We start from the raw sequence: 16,756 nt of genomic DNA on the forward strand, positions 1-16,756 counted from the left end.
TGTCCCTGCCCCCTGTTCATATAGTCCTGATGGTGGTGGTGATCATATTCCCTGGTATCTTGCTGTGACTGAACATGATTTTCCTTATTTTTCTTACCTGAAGATGCCAGAGCAAAGGTAGAAGCATCGCTTCCTACTCCTGTCCTCATTCTGGCCTTTGCTGGATAGGAACTTGAATTTGTAAGGAATGCAAATAAAACCCACCAGATGCGTGATTGTCAGTGACTTTACCTTTTCACACCCAAAGTTACCAAAATCTCCCCCCCACACACACACACACAGCCTCACAGTCTGTGAATGCAGTGGCAAAATAGTTCTGGCTGTTTGATAAAATAGTTCTGGGTTTCTGGTTTTGGCTTACACTGCCAGTTAGTCCTACCCTGGTTTAGAGATAATATTAATTTGAATTGCCCAAGATGGTGTAGATTTCTGTGCCTTTCCTTATGGGGCTTCTCTTCTAGTCTCCTAATATTTGAAAGCCACCCCCCCTCCCCAAACACACACAGAGGTTGTTGGAACATCTTCTATGACACAGATTTCCTTTCTTCTGAAAACTGATAGTCCTTGACATATTGTTGTTTAACATATGTTTCCATTGTATTTATGCCAGATGCACTATGTAGACACAATCATTGTGGTTTTATATATCTGCTGATCCTGTCAACTCAAGCAAAAGAGTATCTACTGTTACGTGCTTTTATCATTGCTCACTAAGCTTCTTGAGGTTAATTTGATTTTTTTTTTTTTTTGGGAAGAGGATTAATATTAAGTTACCAAAAGCCTGTGTGTCAAATGACAGTTCTTTTTAAGGACATCACAGTAGCACCTGGGGGAAAAAACGCCGCTATTTAAAATCTTTTAAAATGTGACTTTGGTTTTAATAACCTAGATGAATTGATGTATGAACAAGTACATTCAGGTTGTACGTGTGGGTTTTGTTAACACAGTAGACACAAATGTAAACAAGGTGACTTACACCATCAGATAATATGCAAACCTGTCCATCTGAAGTATGCGTTTAATTTTTTTTTGCAGCTGTAGGGAAAGTTGGAATGGTATGTTTCTTGTTCATTTACAACCTCCACCACAAATTAATTGCATTGGTGTTGTATTACTTTGAAACCTTTTATTACTTCCTAACTTTTCAAGGAACAATGCTAGGAGACCACAATCATATCTGCATGAATGACAGGGTAATTGTGTAATTCACAAATAGCTGTCCTTGAATTTGCTCATTGGTGGATCTGCACATTGGTATTCTGCTTTTCAATAGTTCCCCCAAGATAGCAGGAACAACTTTTTCCTACTACCAGCGATTCTTAATAGCAACAATTGAACCAGAGACTTTCGATATGCAGAGTATGTAGTCTGCCTTGGAGTTGTGTACTTCAAAGAGAGAAAAAACCTGAGGCTTGTAAAATATGTACATCTTAGGGAATATTCAGAGACACTGAATGCCTGCAAGATTGGCAACTCCAAAACCTTATAATGAGCAGGAATACTGCTAGTAGTACATTTCAAGGCTGCTAAGCTCCATCTAGGCATCCAGGGTGCTTTGTCAAACGGTGATTCAGGATGCCCTGCCGGTGTTATGACTTCAAAAAGCATAGAAAAACATTACTTGCGATAGTTGAAAAACTACTGCAGAAGTAGTTTCTGCAGAAGTAGTTTCTGTCTCATGGCAGAAACATTTAGCCATCTTCTGCTGCTTTGTGAAGGCATAACTCAGCTGTTTACTTTATGTTTTCCAGAATGAAGAATGGGGAGGAGCAATAGTGTCCTGTGGCTAGGAGACCACTTCCAGCTTGCTGTAGGTGTGGGAGAGTGACATGGCACCTTGAGTGCTTAAAGGCTTGTGGCTAGTTTCCAGACGTTCTATTCTTTGTGGTGGAATAAGGAGAGAGGATGTGAAGGACCCTTCCATAAGAAGACTGGTACTCTGGTAGAGCTTTTTTCCTACCATAACTAATTTACCTGATGCTTCTCTGCTGCTCTGTGGAGAGGGGTTGTGCTAAAAAGGTGGTCTTTAATGGCTGTAGCTCAGTAGTTAGGCCTAGTGGTGGCTGGTGGCTCCGTAGTCAGTGGGGCAGTGAATCCGCTCTGAGTTTGTCAGAACCAATCAGACCTCTAAAGGCGCTATCCAAGGTGCTGACCCCTCCCCAAAGTTTCAGTACCTTGGACAACTCTTTTAGAGTCCTGGCTGTTTTTGACTGAAACCTGGAATGGATTCAGAGCCCCACCAAAATTGGAGCCACTAGCTTCCACTGGTAGGGCCCATCCTTTTCATGCAGACTGTCTCAGGTGCAATCCCTGGCACCTCCAGGTAGGGCTTGGAAAGAAACCCTGTTTGGCTCTTGGAGAGCTTTTGTCTGTCAGTGTAGAGACAATACTAGCTGGATGGATTAATAGTATTCTGATCTGGTATATAAGACAGCTTGTTATGTTTCTTCTGATGACATCAGAGCCTAGCTGCTGCCTTATAGAGTACCGGAGTGACCGGTGTGTGCATATGAAAGGGTGGACAGTCATTTGCTTTCTGGCTGCCACTTCACTAAAGGCCTTTTTGCAACAGTCCAAGAATAGCAAATCAGCAGACATTTCCTTTCATTTTACCGGTCTTGATGAGCGAAGGGATTGCTTTCTGCATTTTGAACTCTTCTATCTGCTCCCAGGTTGTTCTAGGTTGCAGCTGTAACAATGAACTAACAATCTCTCTCTCTCTCTTCTCCTTAGGTGCCTACTGATGGAAACGCTGGCCTGTTGGCAGAGCCCCAAGTAGCCATATTTTGTGGCAAACTGAATATGCATATGAATGTTCAGAATGGAAAATGGGAATCTGATCCTTCTGGAACCAAGAGCTGCATTTCGACAAAAGAAGATATCTTGCAGTACTGCCAACAAGTAAGTTTCTAATTAAATGTAACACTTAAAAAAATTATTATTAAACCTCAGCGGCTGAGGATGTAAATCTTCTTCCAGTTTTAAAGAGGAATCTTCTGTACTCTTCTTTCCCCCTGGATTGCCGTACCCTCTTGTTCCATTTCATGTGCATTTCTCTAGTTGAGGTTGTAGCCGGTGGGTTCAGCCGGAAACTAACAAAAGGGATTCCATCTGCCAGGGCTGATAGTTTGCATAGCTCTTCTGAAGATAAGAAATGCTCTTCTTTAATCTAGTCTCTAGTTCATGTCAAAGTAATGCCGAGAGATGGAGATAAGGCACTCCTGATGTCATAATCGCACACCGTGTGTCAAGTCCCAGTTGATTACTTTCTCCTGTAGAAAGAACAGTGTGTTGGTTTTCTGCAGTTCATTAGCCTTGCAGAGCAGAGTTTATATTCGAAGAAGAGTCTAGCCTGATGACAATTTGGTCATGGCAATGAGGCAATGAACCTTGTTTCTTTTTTTCTTTTTTTCTTTTTCACGTTCAGCTTTCACAAAAGCACAATGATTGTGTGGTATGAAACAAAATAAAAGTAGCTGTTTTGGTTTGTAATGGAACTTTTTTAAAAACAGCCATCCTGTGAAAATGGTAATTTTGATTGCTCAAGTTGCTACAAAACTTAACTGAACTCTTTGCTGTCCTGTATTTTTTTATTTAAGTTGGTTTTCCATTTGTATGAAACTGGGTGTGAGAATGGGGAGAAAAAAGAAACCCTGACATGCTGGTGAAGCCACAGTGTGTACATATTCAGAGTCCCAAGATGAAGCGAGACTTGGGACTCCAAATATGGAGACACTGGCCTAATCTATACCTGGAGGCCTTCCGGGACTCAGGGTGGAGGATCTCGGGTTTTCCAGCTTCTGGGATCATCCTGCAGGGTGCACACACTAGCGCAACAGTCATTTCTGTTGCGGCATGTTTTTTTTAAGAAGAGAGATGTTTGCGCAATTGCATGGGTGCGATTCTGCACCCAAGATAAGGGGGGGTATTAAAAAAAACACCTTAAAACTCTGCGCCCCAACACACTGAGAGCCATCCTGGAGATGGTGAAAATGCTGCCCCCACCCCTGATGGGCACGGAGCCCCCCAGCACAACTCTGTGTCCGTTTAAAGAGCCCTGCTACTCACGGGGAGGAGGGAGGACCTGGGAGCCCAGGGCACACTGCCTGCGGTCCTCGGGGTTGTCCCAGGACCATGGGAAAAATTGGAATAAGTGGAGTCCCAGTTATCCCGGTACATCTGAGAGGTCGTCCTTGGTTGACCGCGGGATCAGCTGTGCATCATTGTCCCAACACAGGGACAACCTTGAGCTAACCCTGGAATAAATGGTTGGTTTAGACACGGCCACTGTTATTGTGACTTTAGTCATTTTCTCCCTTCCCCATCCCTCCGCCCCACTCTTAGTGAAATCTGTTTTTGTAACATCTTCCCTGATGAAGAAATCTAGAGATGTTTTGTTACCCTTTGGTTGGCCTAATAAAAGTATTACACTAATATGAACTTTGGCATTTCCCAAGCAACAGTGTATAAATTGTGTCTTGTTCATACTTTTGTTTTTTTCTGTTATCCTAAAGGTATAAAGCCATTTATGTTTTTAAAATAAGCTGTCAGTTTATGGAATATTACATGGAGATGGATGAATTCTAAATGGCACAGTTTGGGGGAATTTGTAGGACTCTGCCTTTGTGAATAGCTACAATAACTACATTCAAAATGAATTTACTTAAACATTGTACATTGCATTTCTCTCCCCACTCCCACCCCACTGGTTATTTGGAGAGGAATTGATGACAGCTGAGAGAATATGGGAGCTGATGGCTACTTATATCAAAATTGGGCTCTGCTGAAAGGAGTAGAAAGCTGGAAGACTAAACGGCAGCATCAAAAGAAGCAAACGGATATTAACAATAGTAGCATTAAGGCAACCTGTTCCTTCTGCTCCTCTTCGGGTTCCTTTATTGCTCGGCTCACCATGCATGCTTTGTATTCTGGAAGGGGACAGAGTGATATGTTATATCCTGTTCCTTTTTTGTCCTGTTCGTTCCACCAATTATCTAGCTAGCAAGACTGCACTGCAGATCAGACGCAGGGAGATTTGTGCAAGTTTTCAAATTTCCTGTTAGGAGGAAGCAACATAACGTCAAAGTAGAGGTGTGTAACTGCAGGCACAAAAAGTAGGAGTATATTTTTTTTCCACCCCCTGCTTCTTATTAAGAAAGAGAATTATTCGCCCCCTCCCCTGCCCCCGCCCCCCCCCCCTCTCATCACAATACTTTCTCAGCGAAGCTAACCTCCTTTTCATGTCTTGGATGGCTGCTGCTAATATAAATGAAAGATGATTCAGGCAGGTGGGCGGTTGCCATTTTTGGGAAGTCCATTCATTGCATACACTGAAATGCTGTTAAAGGTGATTGACCCATGTGACTCCTAGGAATCTGGGATAGGCTTCCCCTTTCTTCTTAGCAGTGCCTGGGGTGGGGTGGGGGCATCATACCAGGAACGAGAACTAGACCAGCTGTTTTCCAGTGGCACCGTCCATGTCAAGAGCTGGAGTTTTGAGTGTGGAGTGGAGCAGGCAGGAAGTACACTCTGAAAGAGTGACTCAGCAAGGGTCTAACCCCCCTCTTCAACCAGAGATTGTTCTTCAGAGATTGTTATACTACAGCTCCCATCATTCCCACCCAACACAGCCAGTGGTCATGGTGGCTGGGGATGATAGAGTTATAGGGCACCAGGTTGTGGAAGGCTGGGCTAGCCAATCCAGATATCTCAGGCTGTCTGCTTATTGCAGTGGCCCATGTTTGAATGGGTCTATGGTTGTATAGAACACTTGGCTTGATTGAGTGGCCTTTGTTGCACATCCGTTTTTCATTCTGTGGGTTTAGGTCAGGGTGGACAACACCTGGCCCACGGGACACATGCAACCAGCGCTGACCTCTGCTGCATTCCCTGCTGTCCCTGCCACTGCAATACCAAAATTTGTGGATACAAAAACATTGCTGGTTTGTCTCCAAAATGAATGTCAAACTGCCAAGGCAGCTTAAAGCAGCCAAATTTCCCTTGTTTTGAAGCCAGTTTCAGCCATTTCAGGTTTATGTAGCTGCATTGGGGGAGGGGATTCAGCCCCCTCTGGCAGCTGGCCCATGGGGCAATCTGAGAGGGGGTTAAACCCCCTGCAGTTGCCCAACCCTGGCCTAAGTACATACAGCCCTGTGTACCCTACTTAGACTAAGGCTAACAGTGGGGTTCTAGACTAAGACTGACAGTAAGTCTTGTTGAGTTGAACGGAGCAGATTCCCAGGTAAATGGGGTAGCAGGCTGAGTCTCAAATTAAGAAGTACCTGATTTAAACCCTAAGCAAAATATTAGTCAAGCTTTATACATAGCCCAATAACTGTTGAAATGGCCTAGTAGTAAATTTATCCCTGGAAACCAAGCAAGTATTGGAACAGTGATAACTGTTGCCTGACTAGAAGCCCTAAAGGGAATGTGACACCAATGGGTAAAGCACCCTTTCATGTTGTGTAAGCTTCAAAGAATTACATTCACAGTTGCAGTGCTGTTACAGTGTCTATTCTGGCCTGGGGCCCAGACGCAAAACCAAAACTGCAGTGCTGTTGTACCTGTAAGCTGCCAGCAGAGTGACATACATACAAGTAGAGTTGCATCAACTTATTGATCCCACCCACTCACCCACCCTGCCCAAACGGGACTCAAAATTGGGAGCCACCTTGTTGTATGCAGTGCGTCAGGGCCAGGAAAGAATGTGACAAGGTGGGGTAAGTACATTTTCAACATGGTTCACAAGTCTCACTTAGGTGAACAAAATCCACCCTGCAGGATCTCTTTGTCCAAAGTCCATCCTTGCATAATCAAACAGCCCATCTTGGCTTATTTAAGCCACGGTGGGGTGTGCCAGTGGCCATTTTGAATAATCAAGCTGTGTCTTGTTGTGCTGTCCAAACGTGTGCATGTGTGTTGTGCAATGATTAAACAGCTCGCGCAGAACCCACAACTGTTTTAGGGTTATGCGAGGCATGTTTAACCCTTGCACAGCCCATCCCCACCAAGTTCAGATGACATGCCAAGCCACAGTCTCAGCTTGAATGTTCAGGTTGATCCTGGGGACATTGTGGCAAGCCATGGCAATTGTGCAACCCAGTCATACTATGCTTTGGTATTTTTCCTCTAGTGGAAAAAAGAAATCAAGGAATAAAACAACAACAGAGCAATCCTAAGCATGTTTACTTAGAAGTAATAAGGCGTGTGTTTAGTATTGTAGCCAAGATCATGAAGAATGGGAGAAAACGAAAGCTTAAATAAAATATTCCAGAGGGGTAGCCATGTTAGTTTGTTGCAGCAAAAAATAGCATCTTATAGACGAAGAAATGCCTAGTGGCATATGCTTTCGTGGGCCATTGCACACTTCACCTCTAAAGCATGTAAAGGTGTACACGTGCCCTGAATACAGGGAGGAGGGGGGGAAGGGAAGAGGAAATGTGTGTTTTGTAAACACACACAAACACACATTATACGAAGTCAAAAGGTCAAGCAATGCAAGACCCAGGTGTAGCTGTGTCACAGTACTATGAACTATGCAAATGAGTATGGAATGCAGCAGAAGAGCATTTTAGTCTCCTGAGGAGACTCTGTAGCAGACCTTAAAGTCTGCTTTTTCTGCGCTTCAGTAGAACAGAAGTTGCAAAGCAAGGCTCCAAGGTGAAGCCGCAGAATTGGAATCGGTTATCACATTTGCCGCTGTGGAATTTGGTGTCAACAAACCGTGGGAATGGCTAGCTTCCTGCGGAAAGCAATTGTCCCTCTTTATGGGATCTGTTTACACTGTTGATCTTGCTTCAGCCATTCATCACCAATCCTGCTTGCGAGTGGCCCATATCTATGCCAATTGGATTTTGTATTCATTTGCGCTCAGGAAGCTTCCTTATACTGACTCAAAATCATTGCTAGCTTGGTATTGTCTACAGACTGACTGGCAGTGGTGTCTGGGGTTTCGTGGGTGTGTGAGTGTTTTCTCCACTGCCTGGAGATGCCAGGATAGAACCTGGACCTTTTGTATACAAAACAAATGCTCTACCACTCAGCTATCTTGGCATGGTACTCTGATGCATGTACAGCCATCTCTTCATTGGCCTCACTTCCTTAAAAACATGTTCCAAAATGAAATGTATAAGATATAAATGCAATATTTCCATTGGTAAATGTATGACTTAGGATGCAGTCCTATGTACGTTTATTTATTTATTTATTTATTACATTTTTATACCGCCCAATAGCCGAAGCTCTCTGGGCGGTTCACAAAAATTAAAACCATCATAAAAACAACCAACAAGTTAAAAACACAAATACAGACAGAAAAAAGTCCTACAACTTCCAGCATTCCCCAATCATACATGCAAGTTGTAGGACTCTTTTCTTTCTAAACATGCAAGGATTGCATTTTTAGTTCGCAAGTAGTTATGATAGAGCAAACTCACGCCACCCATCCGCGTCATACGTGCATTTTATTGCACATTTTTCCAAATGCTGCTTTTGAAGAATGCAAGGGAATAACTGATTGAATATACCTTTGGGGGAATGCAAGGGAGTACACCGATTGAATATAAGGGAATAGTTGATCTATCCAAATATAGATCTGTTGACATAAGGTTGGAGATACTTAATCAAACAAAAAGCATTCCCCCCAGGTGTACTGTTTCGTTACTAGGCTAGTAAATTTCACTGTCAAGCAGAAGAAATATCTGTTGGAGAAAAATAAAGTACAACTTGCAAGAGGAGCTACTGTTAAAAACTGTTTTGGTGCGACTACACAGTTTACAAAGACAAGCGACTTTCTGATAGCCAAATATATTCTTACTTACACAGTTGCACATTTGCTGCTTCTCACATTATTGGCATATCCAGTAGCGAGGGGCCATAGCTCAGTGCAATAAAGTTCAGTATGACTACTGAATACTCTGTCATTATGACAGAGCACCTGCTTTGCATGCAGAAGGTCCCAGGTTCGATCCCCAGCGTCTCCAGGTAGGGTGAGGAAAGAATCCTGCCTGAAACCCTCAAGAGCCACTGCCAGCCAGTGTCGACAATACTGGGTTAGATGGACCCACGGTCTGACTCAGTATAAGGCAGCTTCCTATATTCCTATATGCAGTCTTCATTCCATTTGTGTAATTTATTTGTATTTGTGTTTTTAACCTGTTGGTTGTTTTATTATGGTTTTAATTTTTGTGAACCGCCCAGAGAGCTTCGGCTATTGGGCGGTGTAAAAATGTAATAAATAAATAAATAAATAAATAAATTCAGATGTAATCGTAAGATTGTACTAACACACAAAAAGCTGCCTTATACAGTGAAGTCAGACCAGTGTCTTGGCCCATGAAGCCAATACTGTCTGCCCTAACTGGCAACAGCTCACCAAAGTCTAATAGAGGTCTTTCCCAGCCCTGCTATGTAAGGTTACTGTACTGGAAGTGAATATAGGACTGTGCCAGAGAAAGGGGGGGCATGCAAACCAGAGGATTACTGAGGCTAATTCCTATTACTCCAGAATCCTTGACCACTGCCTCTGGTTACTGGAAGTAATAGTGAAGCTATAGTCTATCTTGGATATACACACTGATGAAAATGTGTAATGTTTTTTGGGATCTCTTAAAACAGCCTTCCCCAAATGGATGCCCTCCAGATGTTTTGGAGTACAACTCCCAGCATTCCTGACTATTAGCCATGCTTGGGGGGGGGGGCTGATGGGAGTTGAAATCCAAAACATCTGGAGGGTACCAGGTTGGGGGAAGGCTGTCTTCAGATGTGCTAAGCTCAGTTATGAATGTGGCTTTTGCCAGATCTATGGTGTCTTGTGAAGAGCATTTTGCCTTTTCTGTTCTTGTTCACTTTCCCAGCTGAATATATGTCACCCAGAAAGACAAACTAAAGCCTGCCAGTGGCATTTGGCTGTGTATGTGGAGCTGCCTGAAGAGGTTTTGGATGCCAGAGTTAAGAGGCTTGCTATGAGTGAAGTACCAATTAAAAAAATTCCTAATGAAATAAGTCATTTGTGAGGCAACATGGATTGCTTCAACTTTCTTTTTTTTTGTCTGTCTGGAAAAGGCTGTTAATTTCCTATCCTTTATACCTTGACATTTGTGAAGGTCTTTTCAACATACATTGTGGCTTAATAAAACAGACTCTGAATACTGAAACAATCAGTGGTGCTGTTTAGTTGTGTGGGATGGCAATAGCTGATCCAACCTGAAGCATTGAGTAACTACTACATGTACAAAGGGTAACAATCTCTACCACCCTTTTTAAGAATCAAGTTACAATAGGTCACAACTTCTTAAAGTATTGCTGCCATTATCCTGCAAATTCAAAACCTTTGCAAAGACTCAAGACTTTGCAAAAATACAGGTTTTATTTATTTATTTATTTATTTATTTATTTATTTATTTATACAGCACCATCAATGTACATGGTGCTGTACAGAGTAAAACAATAAATCACAAGATCCTGCCGCATAGGCTTACATTCTAATAAAATCATAATAACAATAAGGAGGGGAAGAGAAAAGTCTACAGTCTACAGCTTAAGGTGCCAGATCCTAAGGATTGTGGAAACAGCCACACATGTCCTGCGTTGGCACTCAGTCATAGGCAGATGAGTACAAAGGACAACTAAAGTGTGGCTCAGGATTTTCGCTCCTTGATGGGTAAGGTGACCATACGAAAAGGAGGACAGGGCTTTTTGTATTTTTAACAATTGTAGAGGAGAAAGGATCTTTCAGCAGGTGCCATTTGTATGAATGCAGTACCTGGTGAAATTCCCTCTTCATCACAACAGTTGAAGAGGCAGGAGCCCTGTCCTCATGACCAGATACAAAAGAGGGAAGGACTCCTGAAGCTTTAACTGTTGTGATGAAAAGGGAATCTCATCAGGTGCTGCATGTTTACAAATGACACCTGCTGAAATTCCATTTTCACCTGGTGAAATTTCGTCTTCATCACAACAGTTAAAGCTGCAGGTGCCCTGCCCTCTTTTAAATCTGGTCACTCTAGTATAGTATAGCTCCTGCACCTTTAACTGTTGTTATGAAGAAGGAATTTCACCAGGTGCTGCATGTTTACAAATGACACCTGCTGAAATTCCATTTTCTCTACAACTGTTAAAGATACAGGAGCCCTGTCCTCCTCTTCATATGGTCACCCTATTGATATGTAGTCATGTGGGGTTTTGTTGTTGGATTGGGTGCCTCCTGATTAGAAGAGGCAATGTGTGAAGTTTTGCCCTGAACCTTGCCAAGCCCCACTTTTTTCTAGCCATCACCCCCATTTTTGGTGCACTTCGTATTTTCGCTCCTTGGTGAGTAGTCAAGTGGTGTTTTGATATTGGATTGGGTGCATCCTTCTGGCTGCAAACTTCCAGCACTTTAGAGGTGAAACAGCGCCACTGCTGCAGCAGGAGGACTGCAGCAGAACAGGGGGCGGTGTGTGTGAGAGTCAAATTATACACCGTAGCTTAATAAGCTTCTCACAGTAGCTTATTAGCCCGTTCTTGTGGCAGGGGATCGTGGACTGTTTCAAAAGTAAGCTACTGTGCATAGCTTATTAACCCATCATGACATCCAAACATGGCCAATGCGTGGCTTTGGGTCAAATAAGCTTGTGTGCACCAGTTGCTGGGGAACATGGGTGGGAGGGTGCTGTTGCACCATGTCCTGCTTGTTCATCCCTGGCCGAAGGCTGGTTGGCCACTGTGTGAACAGAGTGCTGGACTCGATGGACCCTTGGTCTGATCCAGCACGGCTCTTCTTATGTTCTTATATGGTTGTGAGGTTAAAAGGGGGAGAATACATTTCTTGGCCTGAAAAATAAAGCACTGGAACATTTTCCACCCTATATCACAGCCCTAGTTCTGGACCTCCAGTGGTACACCAGAACTCCAGCAGCAGAAACAATGATGGGCCTCAACTGAAACCCAGGTTGAGACACACAGTACACAACTGGCAGTATGAAGGCTCCCATCTCTCAGCTTTACTTGGGAAAAAGGGGAGGAGGAGGTGACCTGATGGATAGTCTTGATCAGGAGCCCCAGCAATGCTCTTGGAAGAGTGTAGGGCGACAGGGCCAACTATAAAATCACTCTCAATTGCTGCCTGATGGTTGTTGGCACAACATCTCCATATGCCCTGACCCTTTTGGTGGATTCCTTGACTGGACAGCTGCCCTGCTGGTTTAACCTCCTTGTCTATGACCTGCTTCTGTTGCTCTTGCCAGGTTGGACAGCTCCGTAGCCTTGATGGTATGATGAAGATTTACATTCAACTGCTCCGGGCTGGTGCAGTCGTAACAATTTTGTTGCCATCACATATAGTATTAGCCCTTTACATTCTACCCCCTTCCTCTCCATTTTTGTTACAATGGCAAAACTATGCAATCTTTCTGTCTCTCTCTCTTTCTTGCTAGAACCTTTATCACTTGCAATATAAAATGAAACTGAACATAACTTTGGTTTTGAATTTATTGATGTTTTTTGGAATTTTTTGGATCACCATTTCTGGGATCATTATTTCAAAGTTTGAGCATGACTTCATTTTCCAGCTTTGTATTTTTATTTTTATTTTATGTTAGACCCTGAAGTGGATTTCACAAGAAGAGGAAATCACAGCTGTTTCTGTTGCCTAGGATATGCTTTAAACTGAATCCAACTTCTGAGATTAGTAAATTGCCTTTGGCTAGTTCTATAGTAAAACCAGGAGTGCATAAATTAATTAGATTATTAAAAAATAAGTTCCCAGGCCTGTTCATTTGCGACAGCTCACACACGGCCCAGAGGAGAACGTTGACATAAAGTAGGTCATTGAATAGAGTTGGAACACCTGTTGAATAGAATTATCAAGTGTTCTCTTTTTAAAAGAAGATCTACCAAATGTGTTGTCATTTAACAATTAGATGCTTTGACTTCACTCACTTCTAACTTAATGTATCGGTAGAATCCACTTTGAGGTTTTTTAAAAATTAAACTTCAAATACTATGAAATTATATAAATTGCAAGAAATATTAGGAAAAATTGAAAGGAAATGCAAAAGTGACAGGTGGGAAAGGGAGAAAAGACAAGTGAAGGGTTCAATCCAAGCACTGAATTAGTCAAGTAAATAATATATGCACACACACACACACACACACACAATGTATATACATGAAGTATGTTGATAAAAATGTACTCATTTTAACTATGTATTAATTACAGCATGCTTGCTGGGGATGTTGGGACTTATAGTTCAATACATCTGAAGGGCAGCAAGTTGAGGAAGGCTGTGTTGCAGATTCACAAACAGCTACTGCTAAAACCACATCTAGCTATGGATACACCTTTAAGATACATTTGTGGGGCAATGTAGTGAAGTTACATCCCCTGTCTAATGTTTCCTTTTTTGTGTTCTCTGCAGATGAATTTAGTGTAATTGGAAAACTACCAGCAAAGTTGGTTTCATAGATAGCATTATCTGAATTTGGCATCTTAGCTGTTGAGTTTTTGGACTAATGCTGATGCTACCTATGTAACTAAAGCTGCAATCCTATACCAACGTACCTGGGAGTAAGCCCCTTTGAACTCAGTATGACTTACTTATGAGAGACTTGTATAGGATTGCATTGTAAAATTATGTAGAAAGAGTTGCACTTTACAGGTTATGTAGGAATGTAAGTTCTGGTTTTAAATGAGCCTTCATATTGTTGATTTACGTATCTTTCCTATTAGAGAGCATCTGTATGGCAATTTGCAGCACTGCTTTTCAAACCAAGCTAATGATATCTATAGAGCTGAAGGGAGAAAATATGAATTTATGGTATTTGAGGGTTTTTAAAGAAAAATAAGACTCTCACTGCTCATGTACAAGCACAGCACCAAGCCAAACCTAATCCCGCATCCCTATTGTAAATACCTCCTATAATATATAACTTTTTGTACATATATATTTGTACCATACACAAACTATGTATTTTTTCTTGAAATGGTCTTAAACTGAATGGCATCCTGAGTCTATTTATATATCAAGCACCCAAGGCTTGCATATGTAATACTAATTTATAGTTTAGTGCTTGGTGTAAGATTAGCCTTTGGGTAATCTTATACTGGTTTGGGTGGAGGGTACCGGACTTTGTTAATCCAATTTATGTATTAGGAAATAAAATGGAAGGAAATGTTTGCAAATAATTTAGATTTACCTTATGAGATGAGCAACTTTTTTTATGAAAGCAAGAAAGGGAGGAAATGTTAAACATTTTAATCTAAGAGGCAGCACACATGAGGAGGCATATTAGGAGGAGTTTAAAGTAAAATTCCCATATGGGTTTAGCAGCAAAGTAATGCAGTTTGCCTGCCCAGGGCTGTTATGCTTGAATAGACAAAGCTGATTAATTTAACAGCTGTGTTTAGGATGGGCAAGAGAGAGGGGTTGAGAGGAAGATCGTGTTTCAGCTAAGGCCTAAAGGAAGTTATCATGGTATCAAGTGGTTGAGGCAATCTTAAAAGTTAGGAAATGTCGCTGTCAATAAAGATTTAGAAAATTTGCAGAAGTGATTCTAAGATTGTGCTGGCAAAGGAACTGGCCAAGGTTGAAATTGCTTTTGTAGCAAGGTCATTTTCTTTCAGTGTTTCTGTTGCTCTCTCCTTCTTTTAGATTTTTTTTTTAAAGTCTGTATTTTTACAGTACCAGTTGTTTAAATAAGTTTTATATGTATTTCTTGTTATGTCTGAGTCTGAAAGAAGAAGAAAAACAGTTATGTGAAACAGTGTATATGCTCCCTAAGAAGACAAAAATGTAATTTAAAAACAAAATTCAAATTAATCTCGATTTTTGTCTGATGATCCTGATGATATATGAGAACAGAAGGAAAAGGTTGTTAGTTATCAAGGTAAAGCATCTTGAAAAGTAATTTGTACCAGTCTCTTTCATTTAATCTTTCCCTGCTAGTTGGCAATGATGGGAGTGATAGTCCAATCCAGCTAGAATGGGAAGGCTGCTTTATTTCATCCTAGCCTGGTATTTGTTTTGGATGATCAATGCAGCTCTCTGTTGTTTACAGTTGGGAGAAGATTTTGCCCTTCAGTTGATCCTTAGATAACTGACTGCATATTATGCAGACCACCCTTTTCCAACCTGGTGCCCTCCTGATGTTCTGGACTTCAACTCCCATCAGCCCCAGCCAGCATGGTCAGTGGTCAGACATCCTAGGAGTTCTAGTTCAAAACATGTGAAGGGCACCATGTTGAAGAAGGCCGATGTAGACAACATAGTGATCAACAGTTTTTAAAGCTCGACTAAAAACTTTTCTTTTTCCTAAAGATTTTAAAACTTGATGTTGTGCGGACTTTATACTGCTAGTTTTACCCTACCCTGTGCCTGCTTACCCTACCCTGTGCCTGTTGGCATTCTCTTCCTCTCCTTATTGTTTTACTATGATTTTATTAGATTGTAAGCCTATGCGGCAGGGCCTTGCTATTTACTGTTTTACTCTGTACAGCACCATGTACATTGATGGTGCTATATAAATTAATAATAATAATAATAATAATAATAATAATAATAATAGGCTTTGACAGTTGCACTCACCAAAGCTACTGTGGCACCTCTGAAGAGTGTGATGAACAACAAGCCTTCATCACGACTTTGAAACTGCAGAGGCGAGTAGGGATCATCCTGGCAGCCTCACCGCAAGCCCTCCCTAGCTTCAAGATTGGGTGGAAGACTGGACATGGCTTGGCATCTGTGTGGCCAAGACCTCCCCACCATCCTGACCACCTTGGCCAGACATGGCCAAACCAGCAAGCTTCCTGCCTCTTTCCTGCAAGAAAAAAGGGTGGGTGTGTTACGAGTGGGTGGGTGTGTTCAGCTCCTGCCTGGTGGAGGGTGTGCTCAGAGTCTCATTGCTGAACAGTGATTGAAACCCACACTCTCCCCACCTCTTTTCAGCTATTGGTTGGCAGCAGTGATGAGCGGCAGAGAATTTTCCAGTTCATTTGTTTATTAGTGAAAATGAATCTATAACAATTGCAAATACAATTTTAGGCAAACTTGACTGTTTCTAAGTCGTAATTAATTATTATCCTTAGCTTGTATCTGAGAGAATACATATATGTCATTATCACTGAAATACATATATGTCACAGAGTGAAATAGAACTAATTACTAGTGACAGTGAAACCGAAGGTGCTCCAATAATCTTAGTGAAAGAGAACACTGTTGAAATAGATGAGTGGTTGTCAGCGTATCATGCACATTTCTTTGAGTTGTTAAAATTAGTGTGTTAACAGTTTTCACTACCTTTGTTTCCCTCTTTAAATTTAAACAATCTAAGGGAAATACATGCTATTATATTTACATTTTTACAAGTATTCCAATAAAAAAATCTACATAATACTACTGTAAAACCCATGTTGCCATGGGGGCTAGTAGCATGAGAATGATTGGATAAACATGTGTTTGCCTGTTTCCATTCTGACTGGAAAATTTGTACACTTTTAAAAAAGATGGTGTCCTCCAAATGTTTTGGCCTAGCCAGCAGAACCAATGGTGAGGGATAATGGGAGTTGTAGCCAAAACATCTGGGGAACCGCAAGTTGCCCACCCCTGCTCTGGGGTATCAGAACATTTTCTAATGCAAACAGAAAATTTCTCTATGCAAATGACCCTATGGAAATTAATCTAATTCTCAATGGAAATTTCCCCTGATATTTTTCAAATTCAAATTTTTCCAGAAAACATCTCTGCTTGGCAGAAAGCCAAATCTCCGCTGCCAAACTGTG

General features: G+C 41.7%; 1 protein-coding gene across 4 annotated transcripts in view; it reads left to right on the forward strand.

Annotated features, from left to right (window-relative positions):
• Positions 1-16,756, forward strand: part of APP (amyloid beta precursor protein) — a 167,115-nt gene that overhangs the window by 52,233 nt on the left and 98,126 nt on the right. For all 4 annotated transcript variants that reach the window (XM_063126740.1, XM_063126741.1, XM_063126742.1 and 1 more), the window contains exon 2: positions 2,734-2,901. In XM_063126740.1, coding sequence (XP_062982810.1) covers positions 2,734-2,901 — 168 coding nt within the window. The remainder of the gene's footprint in view (positions 1-2,733; positions 2,902-16,756) is intronic.

Source organism: Elgaria multicarinata, chromosome 5 (assembly GCF_023053635.1).
Source record: "Elgaria multicarinata webbii isolate HBS135686 ecotype San Diego chromosome 5, rElgMul1.1.pri, whole genome shotgun sequence".
NCBI lineage: Eukaryota > Metazoa > Chordata > Lepidosauria > Squamata > Anguidae > Elgaria > Elgaria multicarinata.